This window comes from Arvicanthis niloticus, chromosome 5 (genome assembly GCF_011762505.2).
Source record: "Arvicanthis niloticus isolate mArvNil1 chromosome 5, mArvNil1.pat.X, whole genome shotgun sequence".
In the NCBI taxonomy this organism is placed as follows: domain Eukaryota; kingdom Metazoa; phylum Chordata; class Mammalia; order Rodentia; family Muridae; genus Arvicanthis; species Arvicanthis niloticus.
The window spans coordinates 52,538,950-52,560,320 of NC_047662.1; the positions used below are offsets into that span (position 1 = coordinate 52,538,950).

A 21,371-nucleotide genomic window follows, 5' to 3' on the forward strand; every position below is an offset into this window, starting at 1 on the left:
TAACTCTATTCTATTTGTCTTTTCTATTTGGGAAAAGGGAAAAATTCTATATTCTAACTCTCTATTCTAACTCTATTCTAACTAACCTATTTGTACATCTTTCAGAGTACATGGTCACATGTTACAAGGTTCATCACAAGTTCACACCAAAATTCCAAAGAATTTTCTAAGATCCTTTTTTCTTAACCCTTACTCCTCGTGCCTTGAGGGGACTCCTTGAGACCTTTAAGAACAAATCATGTTTGCTCAATGCTTGTCCCAGAATTGCGTTGCTTTTTCTTACCTTCACCGGATCAATCTCACAGGCGGGTGACTCTGTGGCGATCACAATGCGGATCTTCTCTCTTCTCTCCGGAGAAGCATCGATCCTATGCTTTTGGGACGTCCCTGTGGAAGCAACGTTTGATCGGACCCCGACCCACAGGCCACACATCGGGCGCCAAGTGCCCCGGCCCGCGGGGATTCGATGAGACCTTAGGGAAGGGGGCGAACAAATGAAAGGACAAGAGACACAAAGAATGAGAGCAAGTCTGAGGTTCTGATCAAGCTCTGAAACTTTAATTTTGGGGGCAGGTTATAAAGACACAGCAAACCGGGAAGTTTGGGCGAGGGTCATTGCTTAGGGCCATCCTACTATGGAATCCTTATTGCCCTAGACCATCCCACTGTCATAACCTTATTGCCCTAGACCATCCCACTGTCATAGCCAGCTCCAAGGAAATGCCAGACGTTCTTTAGGTTCCTGGGACCTGAGACCTGTGAATGTCCTTTCTTAACCTTGTACTGACTAGACTTTCTAAAACAGCAGGTAATTTCCTGAGTTTGGCTCCCAGCAAAACCATTCTGAAGTTCTAGTTTTCTAGCTCACTTACCTCTTGGGCTAACTCTAACAATATTAATACTAGAGTTAAAGGGCCCAAAAAGTAGTAGGCGTAATTTTAAGAAAACTACATTTGTAAGTTACTGCGTTCTTGGTGTGTAGGAAGCTCTGATGGGATCACACTGTTTTAGACACAGCGATTACTCACTGGTCTTGGAAAGAGGCAGGGCCCCTGAGGAACTTGATGCATAGAGTATAACAATTTCTTCATTAATAGACTTCTAGTGGGATTCCCTAAACAGATGATGTATAAATAAAGACACAACAACACCATGTTACTTCAGAATGTGTATTTAATGCCATTCCACCAGAAGTAAGCGGGACCCCACTTGGACACCATTACAGCCGCTATCTTTATCTTTTAAGGTGCAATTTCATTTGGGCTTCATTTGGTCTTTGCTGCTTGAGGTCTTCTTGTAGGTACCATTCACACGAGACAGTGAGGTTGGTGGCTTCTCATGAACTGGGAGATGAGATCCTAACAAAACCATATATCTTGGGTATATTAAAAATTCTAAAAACCCTACAGAATCTCACAAAACCTAATACCAGTCATTGAAATACACTGTCAACATAAAATTGAGGCATTCTGCGGTTTAGAATAGCCACAAACAATATCTCAACAAGAGTTAATGCACTTTGTGATTGCATCTACTCAAAGGGAATCTCGGTTAAAATCCTCACTAATTAAATAACATTTTAAATTAGGGCCCATTAAATTCCAGGTAATTACTGAACAATCTGCAGCATTGAGTTATATAATGTAAAAGCACGTCTATTGCTGCCCCTGCACTCACCCTTCGTGGTACTCTCCTTTGTTTTCAGAAGACTCTACAGTGCTCAATGATGAGGACCTTCCTCCCAGCCTACTTCACTCCACGAGCACTCTTATGCTCTCGGCCACAGCTGCTTTTTTAGCTACAGAACTTCAGCCAACAGGAGGTGGAGCCTGGGAAACTCAAGCTAAGCACTTCTGTGCCTGATTCCCAAGGCGACTGCTCACTTGCTTTATATGTTCAAGTGCTGCACACAGCTGCTCCAGGCTGAGCCATTTTGCAGGCTGGTACAAAGGTGAAGGAAAGGCAAACCAAACTTGTAACTCATTTCCAGTAAGGCTGAGGCCGCTCAAACTTGCTTATTTCTACCGTGTGGTCCAGGATTTCCACCTCCTTGCCTGCAGTCTACTCGGGGTTGGGAACGGGTGATTCCGACCTGCTAGGATGCCCATCACTCCCCGTTAGCAATGTGAGCTAGCCTGACTAGAACTCAATCAAGCTTGAGGGTTACTTGTTCCTGTGGAGACCAAGGCGCACTTGCTAATCAGTGTGTGCTTGTCAAACTCAGAAACAAAACCTGTTAGGATGCTGAGTAGATTACAGAGTTTGTAAATGGACTCCTTAGAATCACCAACAGCTAACATACAGATCTGTCGAGACAGGGACGTGAGGTCTACTTGACTCACACAGCACACTCTGCAGTAATTCCCTTCGGCAGAGTATGAATAGTTCATTGCAAGGAAGTTAATTACAATGCTAATGTTTTCTGGTTTATTTGAAGAGGCAAATTAGCATAAGTAAATCACGAGTTAAGATGACAAGCTAAACCTTTGTTTCTACTCATTAGATGAAACCACAGGAGCTTGCAGTTAAGCCTCTGTGGGGAGGAGGGATGTGAGGAGGAAGCAGAGACAGCAGCTCCTGTTTGTGCAAACAGAATCAGAGCCAGTGATGATGCTGAGTTTTAGCCGAGGCAACTTTTCATCCCAACCGGAAGCTACAGGATTCTGCAGTAGTCTTGTTAAAAAGTGTGTCATGATCAGGACTGGCAGCTCCCGGCCACAGTCCCTCTCTGCTGCTTTAGAACGAAGACAGCTTGCTCATGGGTACCGCCTTCCAGGGTCTTGACATTGACAGCTAGGATCTGGTCACCTCGCTTTAATCGGCTGTCCTCTGCAGATGCTCCCTGCAAACAAGAACAGTCCAGCTTGACCCAGTGCTAAGCAGATTAAATAAATATTAAAACTGCCACCTTATGTTCATGCTTATCAAAAGGCCCAATTTTCAAACTTCAATAAATTTTTTATAGATGATTTTTTTGGTTGATTAATTTTGAGGAAGAGTCACTATGTAGCCCTGGCCGATCTGGAACTTGCTATGTAGACCAGGATGGCCTTGAACTTGATACGTAGACCAGGATGGCCTTGAATTTATTGGAACTCTTCTACATTTGTCTCCTGAGGGTTGAGATTGTTGGTATGCACCATTATGTTTGGATTTAAAGCATTTTTTTTTCTTTCTTTAGACTATGTAACCCTGGCTGGCATAGATTGATACATAGACTAGGGTGGTCCTGAACTCACAGAGATTTGCCTGACTTTGCTTCCTGAGTGCTGAGATTAATGGTCTATGCTACCATGCTTGGTTTAGGCAATATTTTACAGTAAGAAAAACACAGTATCTTATTGTTGTTTGGATACTATGGCTTAACGGTAAAGTATATATCATCTAAATAACTCACTGGTAGAGCTGTCCAGTTGTCACAATTCTCTTCACAGAAGCAGAACTTTGGTCAATACCCAGAGTTAATGGGACTGGGTGTCACGTCATATTCACAGAAATATAATGTCTCGGTAGAACTAAATCTTGTGTTAGTCTTACAGTCAATGTCATCCTCATATAAGGATGTCACTGCTTCATTAAGGTCTCAGCACTGTCACCTGTCAAAACTGTCACTTGAGTGATAATCAAGTGAGTTATTATTGACATCTTAGGGATGCTATACACTTGACTTAGTGGCTTCATTCTCACCTGACCAATCCTGAGGCTTCTAAGTGAATTCTATGTCATTACTATGGTGGACCTCAAAATGGCACAGCACAGCTAGGTGGTAGTGTAACCTGCCTTTAATCTCAGTACTCAGGAGGCAGAGGCAGGAGAATCTCTGAGTTTGAGGCCAGCCTGGTCTACAGAGGGAGTTCCAGGACAGCCAGGACTACACAAAGAAGCCCTGTTCCAACAAATAAAAATCAAAACAACAACAAAAAAACAGTAACAAAATAAAACAAAATAAACAAATAAATAAATAATGAAAAAAGAAATGGAAGGAAAGCCAGAGAAAGAGAGAGAGAGAGAAAGAGAGAAAGAGAGAGAGAGAGAGAGAGAGAGAGAGAGAGAGAGAGAGAGAGAGAGAGAGAGAAAGAAGCCTAGCAAATGATTGGCAGAAAGCTTCCCCATCTCTTGGGATCTCTTGAATCCTGGGAAAGCTAGCCCTCAGAGAGAGCTGACTCCACAGGCACTGAATCCTGCTCAGGCTCCGAGGCAAACTGAGCCAAGAGGCTTCCAGGGCCCTTCAGACCCGTGTCACCCCATAGCACAAAGGCCTGAGGTGCTTGGGCAATGACCCAGAATTGTGAATCTACAAAAAGTGTGAAATTCCTTTATACATTATGTGCTTAAAAATATTTATGGCCAGGTCTAACTAGGGAAGGGGAAAGAAGCTATATGGCTCATTAATTAATTAATTAATTAATTAATTAACTGAGACAGTTTCTCATATAGCCCAGTCTGGCCTTAATTTCTGTACTGTCGCTGAGAATGACTCCCTGCCCAAGTACTGATGTTGTGCCACGCTGCAGTCCCTGGGGACGCCTGCCATTACCAACGGAACCGTCTACTCTTTGTCATCAGTGTGGCACTTGTGAATGACAGAAGAGAACTGGGGGATGAATGACTCGAGGACTTCCACGTAAGCTGTGCTTGCTCGCTCTGTGTCCCAGCCTGGCCAAACACTGTGACGTAGCCACGTGTTGCAGCTGAGCTTCCCTAATCAGGAAACACAAAATAAGTCCCAAGTCTGAAAAAAGAATCTGCTGTACTTTTGGTGGCATGATATTCAAAGTGGAAAATTTCATACTATAAATCTGATCACGAGAAAATTACCAGAAATATTGTATGAAATTACCTTTCATTTTATATGTGTATATAAATAAAATGAATATAAAACTTGAGTGAATTTCCTTCCATATATGTAAATATCCTATAATCTTAATAAAATATCTCAAATTCAAACTAGAGCTGTCCTGAAGCACTTCAGATAAGGTGTGTTCATCTTAACTCTCTTGATGTTCACACTCAGACTACCCAGGGCCTCCAAACAGTGCCCCTGAATTTTCTGAGTTTGCCTATATCATCATCTTCCCCTCCCTCCCTCCCTCCCTTCCTTCCTTCCTTCCTTCCTTCCTTCCTTCCTCCCTCCCTCCCTCCCTCCCTCTCTTCCTCCCTCCCTCCCTCCCTGCCTCCCTTCCTTCCTTCCTTCCTTCCTTCCTTCCTTCCTTCCTTCCTTCCTTCCTTCCTTCCTTCTGTCTTCCCAACAGGATCTTACCATGTAACTCTGGTAGCCTACAACTCACTATGTAGACCAGACTGGCCCCAGAGTCACAGAGATCACCCATCTCTGCCTTCTGAGCAGGCCTATTTCTTGTTGGTTGCTGAGAGAACTAAGACCTCAGGTAGCTTTGACATTAAAGTTCCTTTTCAAGACTTATTTTAAAAAACTATATGCCTGGGTATAGGTATGACACATGCTTGCTGGTGCCTGAGGGAGGCCAGAGTCCAGAGTCACCACACTCCCCTGCAAATGCAGCTCCAGGCAGTTATGAGCTGCCAGAGATGGGGACATAGGTGCTGGGGGCCAAACTCTGCAAGATCAGCACACATTCTTAACTCCTGAGCCATCTTTCTAGCTCAGCATTTGAAGCTTTCAGCCAGCACACACCTGGCTGGCCACACCCTAACAGCCTGCTCGCTGATGGATGGACTCCCGCCATTTCTACACTCTGATAGCACCTGTGATCGGTCATATTCCAGGAGTGGTGATGAGTCACTATGGACTATATCAAACAATCTTTTAGTCAAGGAAGAGAAGTACTCATAGAAAGTTTCATGTATAAACCTACACCCATGCTTCATGGCTCCAGAAGCCTGAGACGATTCTGAGGGGAGTGTCCAGTGGGGTTCACGTGCCTGAAGGAGAAATGATGGCAGAGCCATTTCAAAAAAGCTTTGGGTGGGGGGTACATCTGTCAGCTTTGGGCTGATATATCCTGGAAGAGTAAAACGTGAGAGAGAAAGATTCAGCAACCTTCAGCGCTACAGGGCCAATAATAATGGTTGTTGCTATTACTTGCATTGGAATATGTTTTCCATATATATTTACGTGTGTGTGTGTGTAAGTCAGAGGACAACTTTTGGGGGTCAGTCCTTTCCTTCTACCACATTGGTTCTGGGATCAAATGCAAGTCATGAGGTTTAAGGACACGTGCCTACAGCAACTGAGCCATCTTGGCCCAGGAACTCCCTTCTGTCAAGACTGATGGCACTAAGTGGGCTATGGCCAGAGCTTAGAAATTGTTTTCTTTCTTCTTGTAGATTTCAGAAACTTTTAGTTTTAGGTAGGCTTCACACACACGCACATGCACACGCACAAGCTTGTTCATTCCAGCCAGGTAATGTGTATGCCCTGTCTTGATAAACAAAACAAAAATAGTTTATTCCTTAAAATATAAAACACATGAAAAAACAAAAACCAAGCTAGGTGTGAAGACTCATGTCTGCAATCCAGGTACTTAGGGGGTGGGGAGTGGGGGGGTGAGGTAAGGTGTTCAAGGCCAGCTGCATAGTGAGTTCAAGGGCAGCCTGGGCTCCTTCTCAAAAGTGAAACAAGTTCCTCAACTAAAATCAGGAAAACAGTTTACAAGGACAGTTGACAGTCTGCACTCCCATGGGACCCTCCCCAGGCGCTTCCCTGGGTACCTTCCCAGGAATCTTCACAAAGGCTTCCTGGGGTGTGCCAGTCTACTCACTACTGCTGGGCCCTCCCACTCTGCTGGGATGGTTGGTTCTTTCATTATTTTCTTTCTTTGTTTTTATTTTTTGGATTTACTTATTTATTAACACATATTGATGTCACTTTCAGTTGTGTATTCTGATGGTGCTCCCCTCCACGTGGGCATGTACAGACAGGTGCAGGGGGCTAGCACAAGGCAAAGGCCTTCCAGCTTCCTAGACAGCAGCTAACATGGCCATGGGCATCACTAAGTAGTCAGGGTCCAGGGTGAGCATGAGGGCAGTAGCCTATCACTACAAGTGGACGCTCCCAGCAGTTATAACAATGCCCCTTTGAGAATAACGGTCTCCATTGTGTGTAGTGTCACTTATATCTTAAGAGGACAGTGACGCACACATCTACCTAAGGGCTCCCAGGCACCATGTTGCATTGTGAAGCTGCCTTGCCGCTCGCTAGGTAACTGGGAACAACATGCCCCTTCTGCCTTCCATACTGTGAAGCTATGAGTGCCGTTTTACCAACTCAGACTCTTCATAAGCAACAGCAATCAGCTCATCACCAGCGTGCATGTGGTTTGGGGCTTTCTCTTGCCCAAGTTCACTGCTTTCTAATTAAAATAGCCACTGAGAGGCGACACAGCCTCCCTAAGCTTAACTCCCTTCTCCTTCCTTCTCCTCCTTTCTCATGGGGCCTGTGCTGGCCTCAACATCTCTTCCTTTCACCTCTACCCCTAAATTCTGAGATTTCAGGCATTAGCCATTAGACCCATCTCTATGCTTAGTTCTTAATTCATCTGTTTGTTTGATTCAGATAAAATCTTGTTATGTAGCCTAGGCTGGCCCCTTTTCTGTGTGGTGTGTAGTATAGATAGTGCACTGAGTTACATTTTTTAAATTTAATTTTATTTTTATTTTGAGGCAGGGTTTTGCTAAGTTACCAAGAGTCACCATGTAGCTCAGGCAGGTTTTGAGATCATGATGGCTCAGTCTCCCAAGCAGCTCGAATCTACTAGCACTACAAGGCTTAGACTAATTCTTTTTTTTTTTTTTTTATGTCACATTTTTATTATCTTACAGAATTTTAGGCAGACATGCACAGTATCTATTTCGCAAACTATTCTAGCCTCTGCAGGCTATTGACACACCTTGCCCTTATTTTTTTTTCTTTTTTATTAGTAACTTTAAAAAAAAATGTTAATCAAAGGCTTTATATGTTTGGTAATGCTCAATAACAAGATGCCCATACAATCAGAAGTATAACCCAATACCCAACCTAGATATATCAAGTATCTTTGACTGGCGGAGACATGTCCCCCCTCCCCCCATCTCTTAGCTCCTCCTCTTCTTCTCCTCCTCTTCCTCTCCTTACTCCTCCCACCTTAGCTCCTCCTACATATCATCCTTCCTGTTAAAATAAAACTTTTCTCTCAAAATACAATTAGAGCTTAACTATACCAATTTGTATCAGTAAGGTGCAAGATAGACCTAATACCCCAGTCCATCATTTTGTTGACTAACCAGAACCTCTGTTGGACTAATTCTTAACATGATACACGTGCACACACACACACAGTTGAATGTGCTGTGTTCATGTGCACGTTAAAGGCACAGGACAGCTTTTAGGGTTCACTTCTCTCCTTCCACTACTGTAGGTTCTGGGGAGGGAACTGAAGTTGTCAGTCTAGGCAGCAAGTGCCACTTCCTATCCAGCCATCTTGCCAAATCCCCTCCCTTCATTTTGAAGTGTGATTTGAACAGTAGCTCTGGTTGACTGGAGCTCACGATAGCCCAGATTAACCTTGAACTCACAGCAATCAATATTCTTTCTTCAGCCTCCTGAGTGCTGGGATTATAGCCATCATCACATCCAGTAGTTAGTCACAGAGTGAGAAATATCCTAGGGTTTAAAACCTGACCTGTTCTGTTTAAATACATGTGTGGGTGGTACAGCCAGCAACGCAGAGGGCATGTCAGCAAGATGAATGCCTGCAGTCTCCAGCCGTGCCCCTAGCCAGCAGTGGCAGGCTAACACTTGGGAATTGATGCTCCTTTCCTGCCCAACTGCCCCTGGCACTTCTCCTAGGGTGGAAAGACCCTCCACCAAGTCCACCTCCAGTAAGGCGTTCTCCTGTACCCTTCAGGAGGATGAGCCCAGTCTTTCTGTCCTCAATCCTGATTCACACTATTGTAATCAGCACATCTTTTTCCTCTACCAGTTCCTTCTAGTTTAGGATCTACACTGAACTTGCAGCAAGTTCAGGACCATGGCTATATAAACAAGAACTAAAAGCCAGGAGAGAAGAGGGTCATCAGTGTGGATCAAGAGGGGTGAAGACAATCTGTTTCAAATGTGTGACTGAGATTTTCATCAGTATAAAAGCCTTCTCTCTTAGACCACATTACTAAAATTGAAATTAACCATGTGTGGTTAAACCATCTAATCCCATCTTACCTGAAGCCAGTGCTGGCCTTGAACTGGCTATGCAGCCAAGGGTGACCTTAGATTTCTATGTCACCACCTCCCAACTGTTGGGATTAGAGGCTTGCAACACCAGACTGTAGCTTTATGTTGCACTGGGAATCAAACCCTGGGCTTTGTGCACACAATGCAAGGGCTGTACCAATTGAGCTACACCTCAGTCCTTCCCACAGGCTACCATCCAGGGAGTAAAAATCTAAGGGCTTCTGGGGTCCCCATCCCTATTGTTTGATTTGTGGTGAGAGGGTCTCTTTCTCCCTCCCTCCCTCCCTCCCTTTCTTTCTCTCTCTCTCTCTCTCTCTCTCTCTCTCTCTCTCTCTCTCTCTCTTTTTTTTTGTTTTTGTTTTTGTTTTGTTTTGTTTTCTGAGACAGGGTTTCTCTGTGTAGCCCTGGTTGTCCTGGAACTCACTCTGTAGACCAGGCTGGCCTTGAACAGAGAAATCCACCTGCCTTTGCCTCTCAAATGTTGGGATTAAAGGCATGCGCCACCACTGCCCGGCTTCTCTTTTTTCTTTTGAGATGGGGTATGTAACCTTGGATTATGTTTTTCTGATTAGATCTCCCCTGCAACTTTGCCCAACTTATTTTTGGGTAGGTTTCCATCTGGTTGACACTAATAGCCACTGCTTGTTGATGTAAGGTTTGTGTACAGTAGTCATCTACAGTAACTGCTATAGTCTGTGCTGTACAAATTGTGGACAGTTTTGAATGCCACCTGGCTTAGCCCAGTTCTTTCAAAACTCATCATTAGCTTCACCAATTAATCCCCTACCCCAAGTTGGGCTTTTGACAATGGCTTCAAGGAGCCTGCTCTCCCTGAACTCAACTACTCTTACCAGCCCTTCCATAGCCAAGGATTCACAGGTCTACTTTTCCCTTAAGGCTGTGTAGGGCCACATCTTTATAAATATTTCTGTGTTTGAATCCTCAGAACTCTGCACTAGTACAGTGCCTGGCCTTAGAAGTTTCTACATGGAGCAGTAATGACGCATGAGTAAGGTGTGGCCTCATGAGCCTGCTCAGTGGTGGCCCAGCAGCTGGATACGAGCCCAATTCTGCTGCTTTTGCAGATATAACCCTTGTTGCCAAGGACCCTGGGAAGGAAACTGAGGTGAGTGCTCAAACACAGAACTAGTCTCCTTAGACACCTGCATACCTGGGTCACTGGCAATCGGGAACATGTCATCTGGATCATGTCAATTTATCTCCTAATACCTTCTTATTTCTTTTTTGAAAATTATTTTTTATAGTTTTTTTATAATGTGTGTGTGTGTAATGACTGTTATGGTTTATAATAATGTGATGTGACGTGGTGTGTGTGTGTGTGTGTGTGTGTGTGTGTGTGTGTGTGTGTGTGTGTTTAGGGAGGGTATGTGCATGTAAATGTAGATTCCTGTGCAGTCAAGAAGAAGGTATTGAATCCCTTGGAGCTGAAGTTACAGGTGGCTATAACACTGCCTGACATGGGTGCTGGGAAGTGAACTAGATCCTCTCAAAGAACAATACGTGCTCGTAACCTCAGCTACTTTCTCCAGTCCAGCCCCGCTTAACAGTTTTGTCTCTGGCTGTCCCAGAACTCATTATGTAGACTAGGATGGCCTTGAACTCAGAGTTCTGCCTCCCCTGGGCTAGGATTAAAGGTATGACCACCACGCATGGCAAAGACTAATTTTTTTCTTTGTTTTTCTTTTTTAAAAAGATCTGTTTATTATTATATGCATTGGTGGTCTGCATGTCTGTGGAGGGCACCAGATCCTCTGGAATTGAAATTACAGACAGCTGTGAGTTGCCATGTGGATGCTGGGAATTGAACTTGGTCCTCTGGAAATTCTTAACCACTGAGCCATCTCTCCAGCCCCAGAGACTCATTTTTAAAGATACTCAGATGTGAGTGGTGGGTTTGTTTGTGCTGGTGGCTCCCAGCCAGAAGCTGTGGTGTTAGAGCAAAGGACCAGATGACAAGGGCAGCACTGCTCTTCTGTAAAGATCTGGGTTTTAGTCTCACTGTTTCATCATGTAGCTCAGGGTGGCCTGCCTTACAGCACTCTTGCATCAGCCTTCAGGGCCACCCAGATTTTTTTCTTTCCCTCCCTCCTATCTTTCTTTCTTTTTTGGGAGATAGGATATTATACATCCAGGTTTGTCTATACTTGCTCTATAAATCAAGAATGGTCCTCTACCAACTGAACACATCTCTCCTCTCCCCATCCTGATTTTAAAGAGCCGTGGTAGCTTGAAAATGCTATTTTAAAAAAATTTATTTATTTTATGCATGTGAGTACACTGTAACTGTCTTCAGATACACCAGAAAAGGGCATCAGATCCCATTACAGATGTGATCTGAGAGATTCTGAGCTACCATGTGGTTGCTGGGAACTAATGCCTGTTTTTAAAGGCCTCTGGAGATTAAAATTGGGTACCTTGCCAGACCTTGTCAGGTCAGGAGAACTTAGCATGTACATCCTTCCACTTTGAGATCACATACACCTGAACCTGAAGCTCAGGCACTCGGCCCATTCTGCATTATAATACTCACTCCGTGTCTTCCAGATGTTGGTCAGCAATCGGAGAGCCAAGCTGGGAGCCTGTAGACATGATTTCCAGCTGAGTTGCTATGGCACTTATGTTGGTATCTGCCACAACCTGCAGGAGGAAATGACAAGTTATTTTCCTGTAAGTTGTAAGGATGCTGGAGAAACCATGGCTGTACTCTAAACCTCATTCACCCTGCATGGAGAGCTGGACACATGGATTATTCGTTTCTCTTTCCCTCGTTCCTGTCTTTCTCACTTTTTTTCTCCCTCACTTCCTGAGACAGAGATGCACTGGGGTTAAACTCTCAATATTTGTGCTGCATCCTCCCCAGGGCTGGGGCTTCGGCATGAACCTCCATGCTGTGCTGGAGAGTTTCATTTTTCTCTTAAACTCTTTCCTTCATTTGACTTCCAGTGATTGCTGCCTCTCCATCCCCTTCTTTATTCTTTGGTGGAACTAGAGACTGAACCCAAAGCCTCTGAGCCAGGACTCTATAAAAACTTTTCTTCTGAGGCAGGGTTTTACTGAGCTGCAGAGGCTGTCTGTGAGCTCTGATCTTTATTCCTCAGCCTCCTAATAGCTGCTGGAATCACAGGCATGTGCCACCGGCCTGGGTACAGTTAGACTCGTGCACCTTTCTGACCCTGCCTTCCTCTCTTGCAGACTCCTGTGCAGTGTGGCAGGACCAGCTTCAGAATTCCTGGTCTTTTTCATCCACACTGGGTCTCATGCTATGAATCTAAATACCATCCAGTGATGACAATCCCCAGATCTGGATCCCCAGCTCTATCATACTCGACTCCAAATTTTCATCATGTGTCCCCAGTGATGTTTGTCAGGAACCCATAGTTAACATGTCCCCAGCCTTTTGCCCCATAGCCTGGGCTCTTGTAGCTTTCTACATCCAGGCGACCATGACCTGTTCTTTGAGCAAGGTTGATTGGTACCATCCTTGACTTCTCTGTCTCAAAGCCCACAGTCCTCCCAGGTGCTGCAGGCTGACCCCCAAACTCATCTTGTGTGGAGTTCTACAGTTGCCCTCTCACTGGCTGCACAGGCTCACTTTTCTCAAGCAGCCAGAACCATGCTAGCATGGAGCAGATTACTCCAGACTCTGCCTGAAGCCATCTACAGAGAACTAGATGCTGTGGGGCCACAAGCTGAAGTCTTTCCTATGACCTTCAAGGTGTTCTGCCCTGTGTTCAGCATTCTGACCTCATGGTCCTGCTGGCCGTCCCACCCCCAACCCCAGAACAGAGCCCAGAGATCCGGAGGGCTGACTGTCACACTGCACAGATCTGGAGAGGAATTCGCTGGCAGGAGTGTAGGGAAACTTGATCTGATGCAGTTTTAGAAGAGACCAACAGAGGGCACACATGCCTCAATTGTGAAACAGCTGTCTGTACTGCCAGTAAAATAGGAGAAAGGCAATGGGCCAGAGGAGGGGTCAGAAAGCATTTAGAGATCATCCCAGACTAGGGGGAAACAGTTACATGCAAGTGCAGAGTGTTCTGGAAATACAGTCATGGGAAGAACAGTCAACTAAATGTGCAGATGCGTAGCATAAAGCTCCCTTCCAGACTCTCTTCTTTCAGCAGCATGCAGGGCTGTCTTACACATCGCCTGCTGGAGGCACAGCCTTCCTAACATTCCATTCCAGCTTCCCCCAGCCTGCGCCTCCATGACCCACACACTCCTGACTTTCTTGCTGCTGGTAGGGTCTACTCTCTGCTATCTCTGCTTACCTCCTGGCTCAGTCAGAGGCCCAGGTGACTTCAGAGTCAAGTGATAGCACATCCATCCTCGGGCTGTAAGTTCCAGCCGTGTGCTTATAACCCAGTGCTATGCTCTGTCCAATCACCAATTTGGGATTTGCATTTTGACATCTCTCAGCTTACCAAAATTAAGATAGCAAATTCAAGTTTGGACTGAGGATGTAGCTCAGTAGCAGAATGCATGCCTAGCCTGTTTGGGGCCCCAGGTCCCATTCTCAAGAGTACACACATATCATGCATCCCCACCCTACTTCCTCTCCAAACTCTTGACCTGAAAACCCACTTCCCCGTTCACCTGACTTTTCCTTTTATTTCTCTCTGATTAGCAAATTATACCTCCAGCTCCCCCATTGTGGACTAAGAACTATGTTCACTATGAACACTGAAAACCTGTTGTGGCTGGAGCCTGTCATCTGAGACAGGCACTAAGGTACTCAGTCTGAACAGCCTCCTCCTGCTCCAGAATGAGTTCCAAACCCTGTTCACTTGTCGCCTCATCTCTTTTACCCCCCCAGTCATCTCCCCAGATACACAGTGGCACTCTCCTGCTGCAATCCTTCTTAGAATCTTCTCCCACAAACAAAGCCCCCACACCCCACCCAACACACACACCTCTAATCTTTCTTCCCACTCCTCTCAATCTTCCAGAGTTTTCTCCCTGGGAATCTCTACACAAACCAGTTTAGCTGCCAGCCCTGCTCCTCGTGTGACCTTCTCTAGTGCCCCTGCTTGGGTTAATCCTTCTTGTTTTCTTCTGCATTCTCAACACTTTGTCAGGGATTGTGACAGTGAATGTTTTTGTGGCTCTAGCTCCATGTGCAGCAGGAGCATGCTCCAGCCATCTAACTGTGGAAGAACCCGGAACAGATGAGTGGGTCTGAAGCCTTTATAAAGGGCAGAGAGATTGAGGTGATTATGTGGAGACAGGTTTCTGGTCCTTTAAGAAGAGAGGAAATCTAACAGGTAGGCCGCACTCCACAGAGACAGAGTCATGACAGAGGATGAAGGAGTCTAGGCACTGACTGAGTTAATGTCATTTTATATTTCACTTTTTTTTTCTCAAATGATTTATTTTTATTTTATGAGCACTGGTGTTTTGCCTCATGTGTCTTGTGTGAGGGTGTTGGATACCCTGAAACTGAAATTACAAATAGCTGTGAGCTACCATGTGGATGCTTGGAATTGAATCCTGGTCCTCTGGCTGCTGTATCTTAAATGCTGAGCCATTTCTTCAGCCCTAAATTTTTCTTTTTACGTTTGTTTATTTTGTGTGTGTGTGTGTGTGTGTGTGTGTGTGTGTGTGTGTGCTCCTGTGTGTTGGGGCAGTAGGGGCCTGCATGTGCCATAGTATATGTCTGAAGGTCAGAGGTCAACCTGTGGGGATCAGTTCTCTCCTTTCACCATGTGGAACCCCAGGTTTGAACTCAGGTTGACAGGCTCGGAAGCAAGTGCCTCTATCTGCTGAGCCATCTCACCAACCCCCCCTTTATTTATGACTCCATCTTGTTTCTTTTCCTTTCTTGTGAATTCTCCTGAGTGTTTCTCACTTAAAGTGACTTGGACCTTAGGAACAACAGGCTGGCCTGATGATTTTAAGGCAAAGGGTAGAACCCAGCAACCTTTTTAGCACCAACATAACTCTGCATTGCCGATCCTGAGAAAATGGCCTAAGATAATGATCAACTAGTGGACAGCCAGACCAAGACAACCTAGAATCTTACCTGGAAACTCAGAGCCTCCCTTGGCGTCTCTCCTGTGTGCCCAGGACTGTGTAGGCAGCTGACACTAGATTCCTGGGTCACTGTGGTTCCCTGTGGGATCACTCTGCTTACTTAATAAAGCTCTCTTTGTGGGCTCACCACTGCCCCATCTCCTTCTGGATTTGATGGGGGAAGAGGAGATAAGACAGGGTTTTGTATGTAGTCTAGGCTGGCCTGAAACTCGTGATCTTCCTGCGTCAGCCTCCTGAGTGCTGGAAGTATAGGCTAGGTGTGAGCCACTAAGCTCAGGCTTTGTGGGAAAAGAAGCTGAGCCTAGTCTATTGGGATTCCTAGGAGCCAGAGCTTCTATCAGAAGTGAATGCTTATGGAACAGAATGGCATTTCATGAAAAAGAAGCTCAAGCTGGTCACCACAGGATATGCTCATGGGACTATGTCATGTCCCTATTGGATAGAACCAGAAAAGTCATTAACACACTGCCTGTTTCTTCGTTTCTTCCTTCCTTCCTTCCTTCCTTCCTTCCTTCCTTCCTTCCTTCCTTCCTTCCTTCCTCCCTCCCTCCCTCCTTCCTTCCTTTTTTCACCCCTGGGATTAGCGTCTTAACATATAGCCCTGGCTAGCCTAGAATTCCGAGATCAACCTGTCTCTGCCTCCCAGGAGCTGGTACTACAGGCATGCGCTATCACATCCAGCCCTCCCTGTCCCCTGGAGACTATGCAGATCATTCTGTAGCCCGGGCTAACCTGAAACTCATGGCCATCCTGCCACAGCTTCTAGGGTGCTGAGATTACAGGCAGCAGCCACCACTGTGTCTGGTTAGAATCTAGTAATCTTTAATCAGATGTCAGGAAGCAATCATGGGGCATGGGGGAGAAAGAGCTCCAGAATTTACTTTCCAGACAGCTGTCTCCCCAGTTACAGTCCAGTTACACTTATCATAAAGCTTTACCATCTAGCTGGAAAATATAAAAAAAAGTCCTGCAGTTTCCTCCCTGCAACCAGCTCTAAAATGAAAAGGGCTTCTTAGGTTCCAGTAAATCCTAGGGAACCACCCAGAGCCCTGCTGCCAGTCTTGTAGGAGTGGAGCCCTCAGGCTAAGAGTTCAGTGTGAAGGACAGCAGGTCTCCTGTGGGGAGACCCAGGACAGCAAATCTGCTACCTGCAGGAAGAACTGACTGACCAAGTAACTTGATAGGCCGGGGCTAAACCTTCCCTGGGGCTAAGCTTGGGAATGGGAGGAGCTACTCTCTGAGGATTAGGTCAGTGGTGTACAAGTTCAACACTGAGGTGGGACCTAGGTGTCCTGCTCAGCCTCGCTTCTGATCACCAGGACTGGGGGCTATGGTCTGAGGTAAGTAAGCCCAGGGTCCTTTGGGGGAGCAGGGGAGGCCAACAAGAGGACAGAAAGTGACTTTATTTTTCTTTATCAAGTCAATCTTGGACTTGTTTTCAGCTTCACTGGGTTCTGAGAACAGGAACAGGACTTGGGGAAAACAAGGGAGAGAGGTGGTCCTGCCCTCAGGGAGGTGTGCAGTAGATGTCCTGTGAGGGGCAATAGAACTCAGTGATGGTCAAAGTGGGAAGTGACAGGGTTAGAGGCCCTCAGTGAAACCGGGGGTATCATGGTCTCTGCAACTTCAGGTGTTCTAGCCTCTGGGTTCCTTGGCCTGGAGAAGTGAGATCCTGGAACTAGCGTGGCAGAAATGAAGATAGTCTAAGACACACCTGTGTCTATTAATCTATCACACTATTGAAACAAGGAACGCCAACGATTTGGATATTTCTCTGAGGAGCTTATGCTGGGAGAAGGAAAAGGTGGCAGCTAGTGGGAGAGCCTGTCTCCAGGAAAGAGGCCACACAGTTCTAACACCCCACAGGATGAGGTGGGAGTCCAGCAATGAGGGTCAGCGGTGGTGCAAAGGACCAGGACTGCTTAGATGAGCATATCCTTGGCTCTCTTTAAGCTTCAGTCTTACTTCTGGACCCTAAGATTGACGTGTGTGTGTGTGTGGGGGGGTGTCACTGGGTCTCTTTGTCCCTCCTCCAAAGAGGGACACATTGAGCAAATCTCCCTTCCCTGCTTTACACTATTAATGCGGCTCTTTCGGTTGGCTTACTGTGCGTGAGCATGTGCTGTCACTCCTAGGTTTGGTGACAATCCCACCCTAGGATCTGTGGTCCGGCCTTCTGCCTCATGTGGTCTGGAACCCTTTCCCCTCTTTCCCCAGAGGAAAAGGACAGCTGGGAAATATGGCTGATGTCATCCTGCTCACCACAGCCCTTTAAAACACTAGCCTGGTCAAAGATGAGTGCTCTTCACATTGGTGCGCTTGCTAGGCACCCTGGTGCTGGAGATGCACGCATGGTCAGGATGGGTGGCGAGACACATAACTGTTGGGCGACAGGTATGAACCTATTAAATCTAGTCGAGCTGCCTTACTTACCAAGTGATTACAGAATTTAAGGAGTTTTCACCAGACATCTAATGGAAGTATTTTGTACCCCCTCCAGGTGAAGTTATTATTAAACACTTAGTAATTACAGGCCTGAGTCAGAGCAGGCCAGCAGCCTGAAGGAAGAGTCCCGACTTCTCCAAGGCCGAAGAGACAAGAAGTATGTAATCTGCCAACCCAAAACTACCAACGAGAAGGAAGAGGCAGGAAGACTTGTCCTTCCAAGCAAGAGGAGACCCAGACAGAGACGGCAAGAAGAACAGCAGCCATGGAAGCAGAGGAGACCCACCTACAGAAGGACCTGGGTACAGAGGCACGCCCACCCATGACCTGGGAGGCAACCAACCTGAAGGAAGAGGAGGGGAGGATTCAACTACCCAAAGATGGCGAGCTGCAAGACATGAAGGCTAGGAAGGATGCTCTGTCTCCCTGGCCTAACGAACAGTCAGCGATATCCACAGAGTTGGAAAATGAGCCAATCACCATGTTCCCCCCTCCCACGGCACTCTGCCAGGGTGTGTTCCCCCCTCCCACGGCACTCACACCGAACTCAGTGTTTCCCCCTCCCACTGCGCTTTCCGGTCAGTGTGTGTTTCCCCCTCCTACGGTGCTCACATCGCACTCTGTGTTTCCCCCTCCAAATGCCTTGTTCTTTCACAGTGGTTCCCACAGTGGAGTTTCTCTCTCAACTTGCAATTCCTTCACCTCCTTTATAGGAGTTCGCCTCTCAAGCCATTCTCTTTGAGAAAGCGTTATTTCATCAGACACACTTGTGCTATAGCTACTGGGACACTACATGACTTAAAAATAAAGCTGAAATATATAAGCTATAGCCTTATGTTCAGGAGTAGGTCAGTCTATGGGCGAATAAACTTTCTGGTTATTTCTGCATGCCTTTATTGCATGGACCACAAGATGGGCAGCTCTCCTTAACAACAGGGGGCCTGGTGGCAGCAGTGTACACCTTTAATCCCAGCACTTGGGTGGAAGAGGTAGGGATCTCTGTGAGTTTGAGGCCAGCCTGGTCTACAGAGTTCTAGGATAGCCAAGGCTACACAGAAAAGCCCTGTGTCATAAAACCAAATCCAACAACCAGACAACAACAACAACAACAACAAAACAGTTTTGGGAGATTGTGTCTTGGAGAATTGAGAAGTCAACATAGTTTCTGGGAGTACGGGCTGTTGTGAAGCACACGAGCCTGTGCTCCCTGCGCGGAGCCTCCCTGAGCATCTAACTCTGTCAGGGCCCACATCTCTTTGGTATAAAATGTAAAACTCAACATTCACACCCAGCCTGAATCTGTACCTAGCCTGCATACCAGATCCAGTGGTGCGGATGTTATTAATCATGGGGGCTGAGTGGCCAGGGTGACCCTGAGACAGAGGGCATGCTAAAGAGCAGCAGGCACCTAGCTGGCTTTGGTAAAGTATTTATCTACAGCCCACTGACAATGGCTTTCCTGACACACTGTAAATCTAAGGGTCGAGATTGTAACACGTGAGAGGGGCAAATCGGCTGCTAGACACAGAGCCCTCTAGTGGCTCAAACCCCCAATGTCACCAGGAATATGCCAAGGAGTTCTCTCAGGATTATTTCATTTTTATTTTTCCAGTATCGAGGATTAAAACCAGGGTCTCATGACTCATGTTTGCTAGGCAGGCTCTCCAGGTTGTCCCCAAACACAATTTCTGAGCTAGCAAAAGGAATTTCGCCATTCTCAGACCCCAGATAATATAAAAAATGTATAAAAGATAAAAATAAAATATAAAATTTAATATAAGGAAACATGAGACTATTGAGCACTGTCCATTGTGGCCCATCTAGTCTTCAGCTGCTCTGTAAGGAGGTACTGTGCTGTGTGATGCCAAGGGGCCCTGCTAGACCTGGAGAGGCACCGGCTCACTGTGCACCCAGCCCACTGTTCCACAGTTCCTGCCCTTTCCTGTATCATGTGGCTTCTTCCTCTTCACGAATCCCGATGTCACGCATGCTTCAACCCCTGCATAGCCTCATCTGCAAAGCTTTACCACCATCTTGATGTCTAGGGCACATCCTACAAGAGTGAGCTAGAATCTTTGGGAAGCTCTGGAAAACACTGACCCGATTAGATAGCCAAGGTTAAGAATTCTCAAGCCAGATGACATAGTGGCTCATGCCTGTATTCAAAGTACTTGAGAAACTGAGGCAGGAGGATTGTTGTGGGTTCAAGACCAGTCCAGAATATCTGGTAAATTTTAGGACAGCCAGAACTACAGCGTAAAACACTTTCTTAGCTTCCTTCAAAATCACCACCACCACCAACAACAAGAAAAAACAAAACCAAAAACCAAAACAAACAAACAAACAAACAAAACCCCACTAAAACCCAACCAATCAACCAAAAAAAAAAAAAAAAAAAAAAAAAACTAAAACTCAATCAATAAAAAACAAAACAACAACAAAACCTTTCTCTTTTCTTCCCCCTATGCATGTTTCTTATTTTTGAAAGCCAAAATTGGACTGGGCATGGTGGCACAGGCCTTTAATCTTAGCATTTAGGAGGTAAAGGCAGGAGAATCTCTGAGTCAGAGGCTAGCCTGGTCTATACAGTGAGTTATAATACAGCCAGGTGGTCAGAGGCTAGCCTGGTCTATATAGTGAGTTATAATACAGCCAGGTGTACATAGAGAGAACCTGTTCTCCTTACCCCTCAAAACGTCAAAACTGGGACTGGTTAGGTGGCTCGGTGGATAAAGGTTGCCACTAACTCTGAGCACCTGAGTTTGAGCCCTGGGACCAACTGGTGGAAGGAGAGAGTGACTGCTCTAAGCTGTCCTCTGACACCACACATATATGAATAGACGACCAAATAAATCATGAAGAATTCCCCAGCAACACTTTAATGAGAGTCTCTGCTCCTCCATCCCTCCTTCACTCTGACAATATATCGACTCTTTAGCCATTTCTTTCAGTATTTGCTTCCATATTCCTAAATAACACAATTTTACTTCTACTTGATTAACTAAATTAATTAATTGGGTTTTGAAATAAGGTGGACAGACTATGTAGCCTAGGTTGGCCTTGAATTCATTCCACAGCCCAGACTGGTTTGTGATAAGGTTCCAGCTTCAGCCTCCTAAGTAAGTTGCTACTCCTCTCTGATAAATTTTTAAATGACCTAGTCATATCCTTGTGTGGCCAACAAAAGCTGTAACTCCTATCTGATCCTTCCACTGAAGTGTCAAGGCCACCCACGTCTCTGACTTCCTACACCTCGATGTTTGGCTGTATCTGCTTAGTGTGTAAGTGAAGGGAAGGCTCAGGCTGGTCTTGCTGTGGATGTGGAGAGGAACTGTGGCAAGCTTGTCATTACGTCTTCATTTTCCACCGTCTCCTCTGCTGCCGTCAACTTTGGGTCAGATTCCTGTTCAACTCTGTACAGTAGACACGTTAATCATTTAAGATGTTCCTCTGGCAACCTCCCCTTTCAAGGCTGAAGGCACTAGATAAGAATAGCAAACGTATTTTTCAAGATTCGCAGGAGACATGAGCAACACACCATTGACAATCCCTGCTCCAGAGTGACACCCACAAGTCTCTAGTCATTGCTCTAAGCCTGAAGTAGTCCTGACAAACTCCATCTTGCCTTCCTGATTTCCTTCTGTGTCATTCTGTCCTTGGATTCTAGGATCTTAAGCCTGAG

At 45.8% G+C, this 21,371-nt stretch overlaps 1 protein-coding gene across 5 annotated transcripts in view; it reads right to left on the reverse strand.

Moving 5' to 3' along the window:
- Nucleotides 1–1,155: 1,155 nt before the first annotated feature.
- Nucleotides 1,156–21,371, reverse strand: part of Patj (PATJ crumbs cell polarity complex component) — a 302,257-nt gene continuing 282,041 nt past the window's right edge. For all 5 annotated transcript variants that reach the window (XM_076934632.1, XM_034502319.2, XM_076934635.1 and 2 more), the window contains 2 exons: nucleotides 11,739–11,845; nucleotides 1,156–2,842 (listed from right to left, as the gene is read on the reverse strand). In XM_076934632.1, coding sequence (XP_076790747.1) covers nucleotides 2,815–2,842; nucleotides 11,739–11,845 — 135 coding nt within the window. In that variant the 3' untranslated portion in view covers nucleotides 1,156–2,814. The remainder of the gene's footprint in view (nucleotides 2,843–11,738; nucleotides 11,846–21,371) is intronic.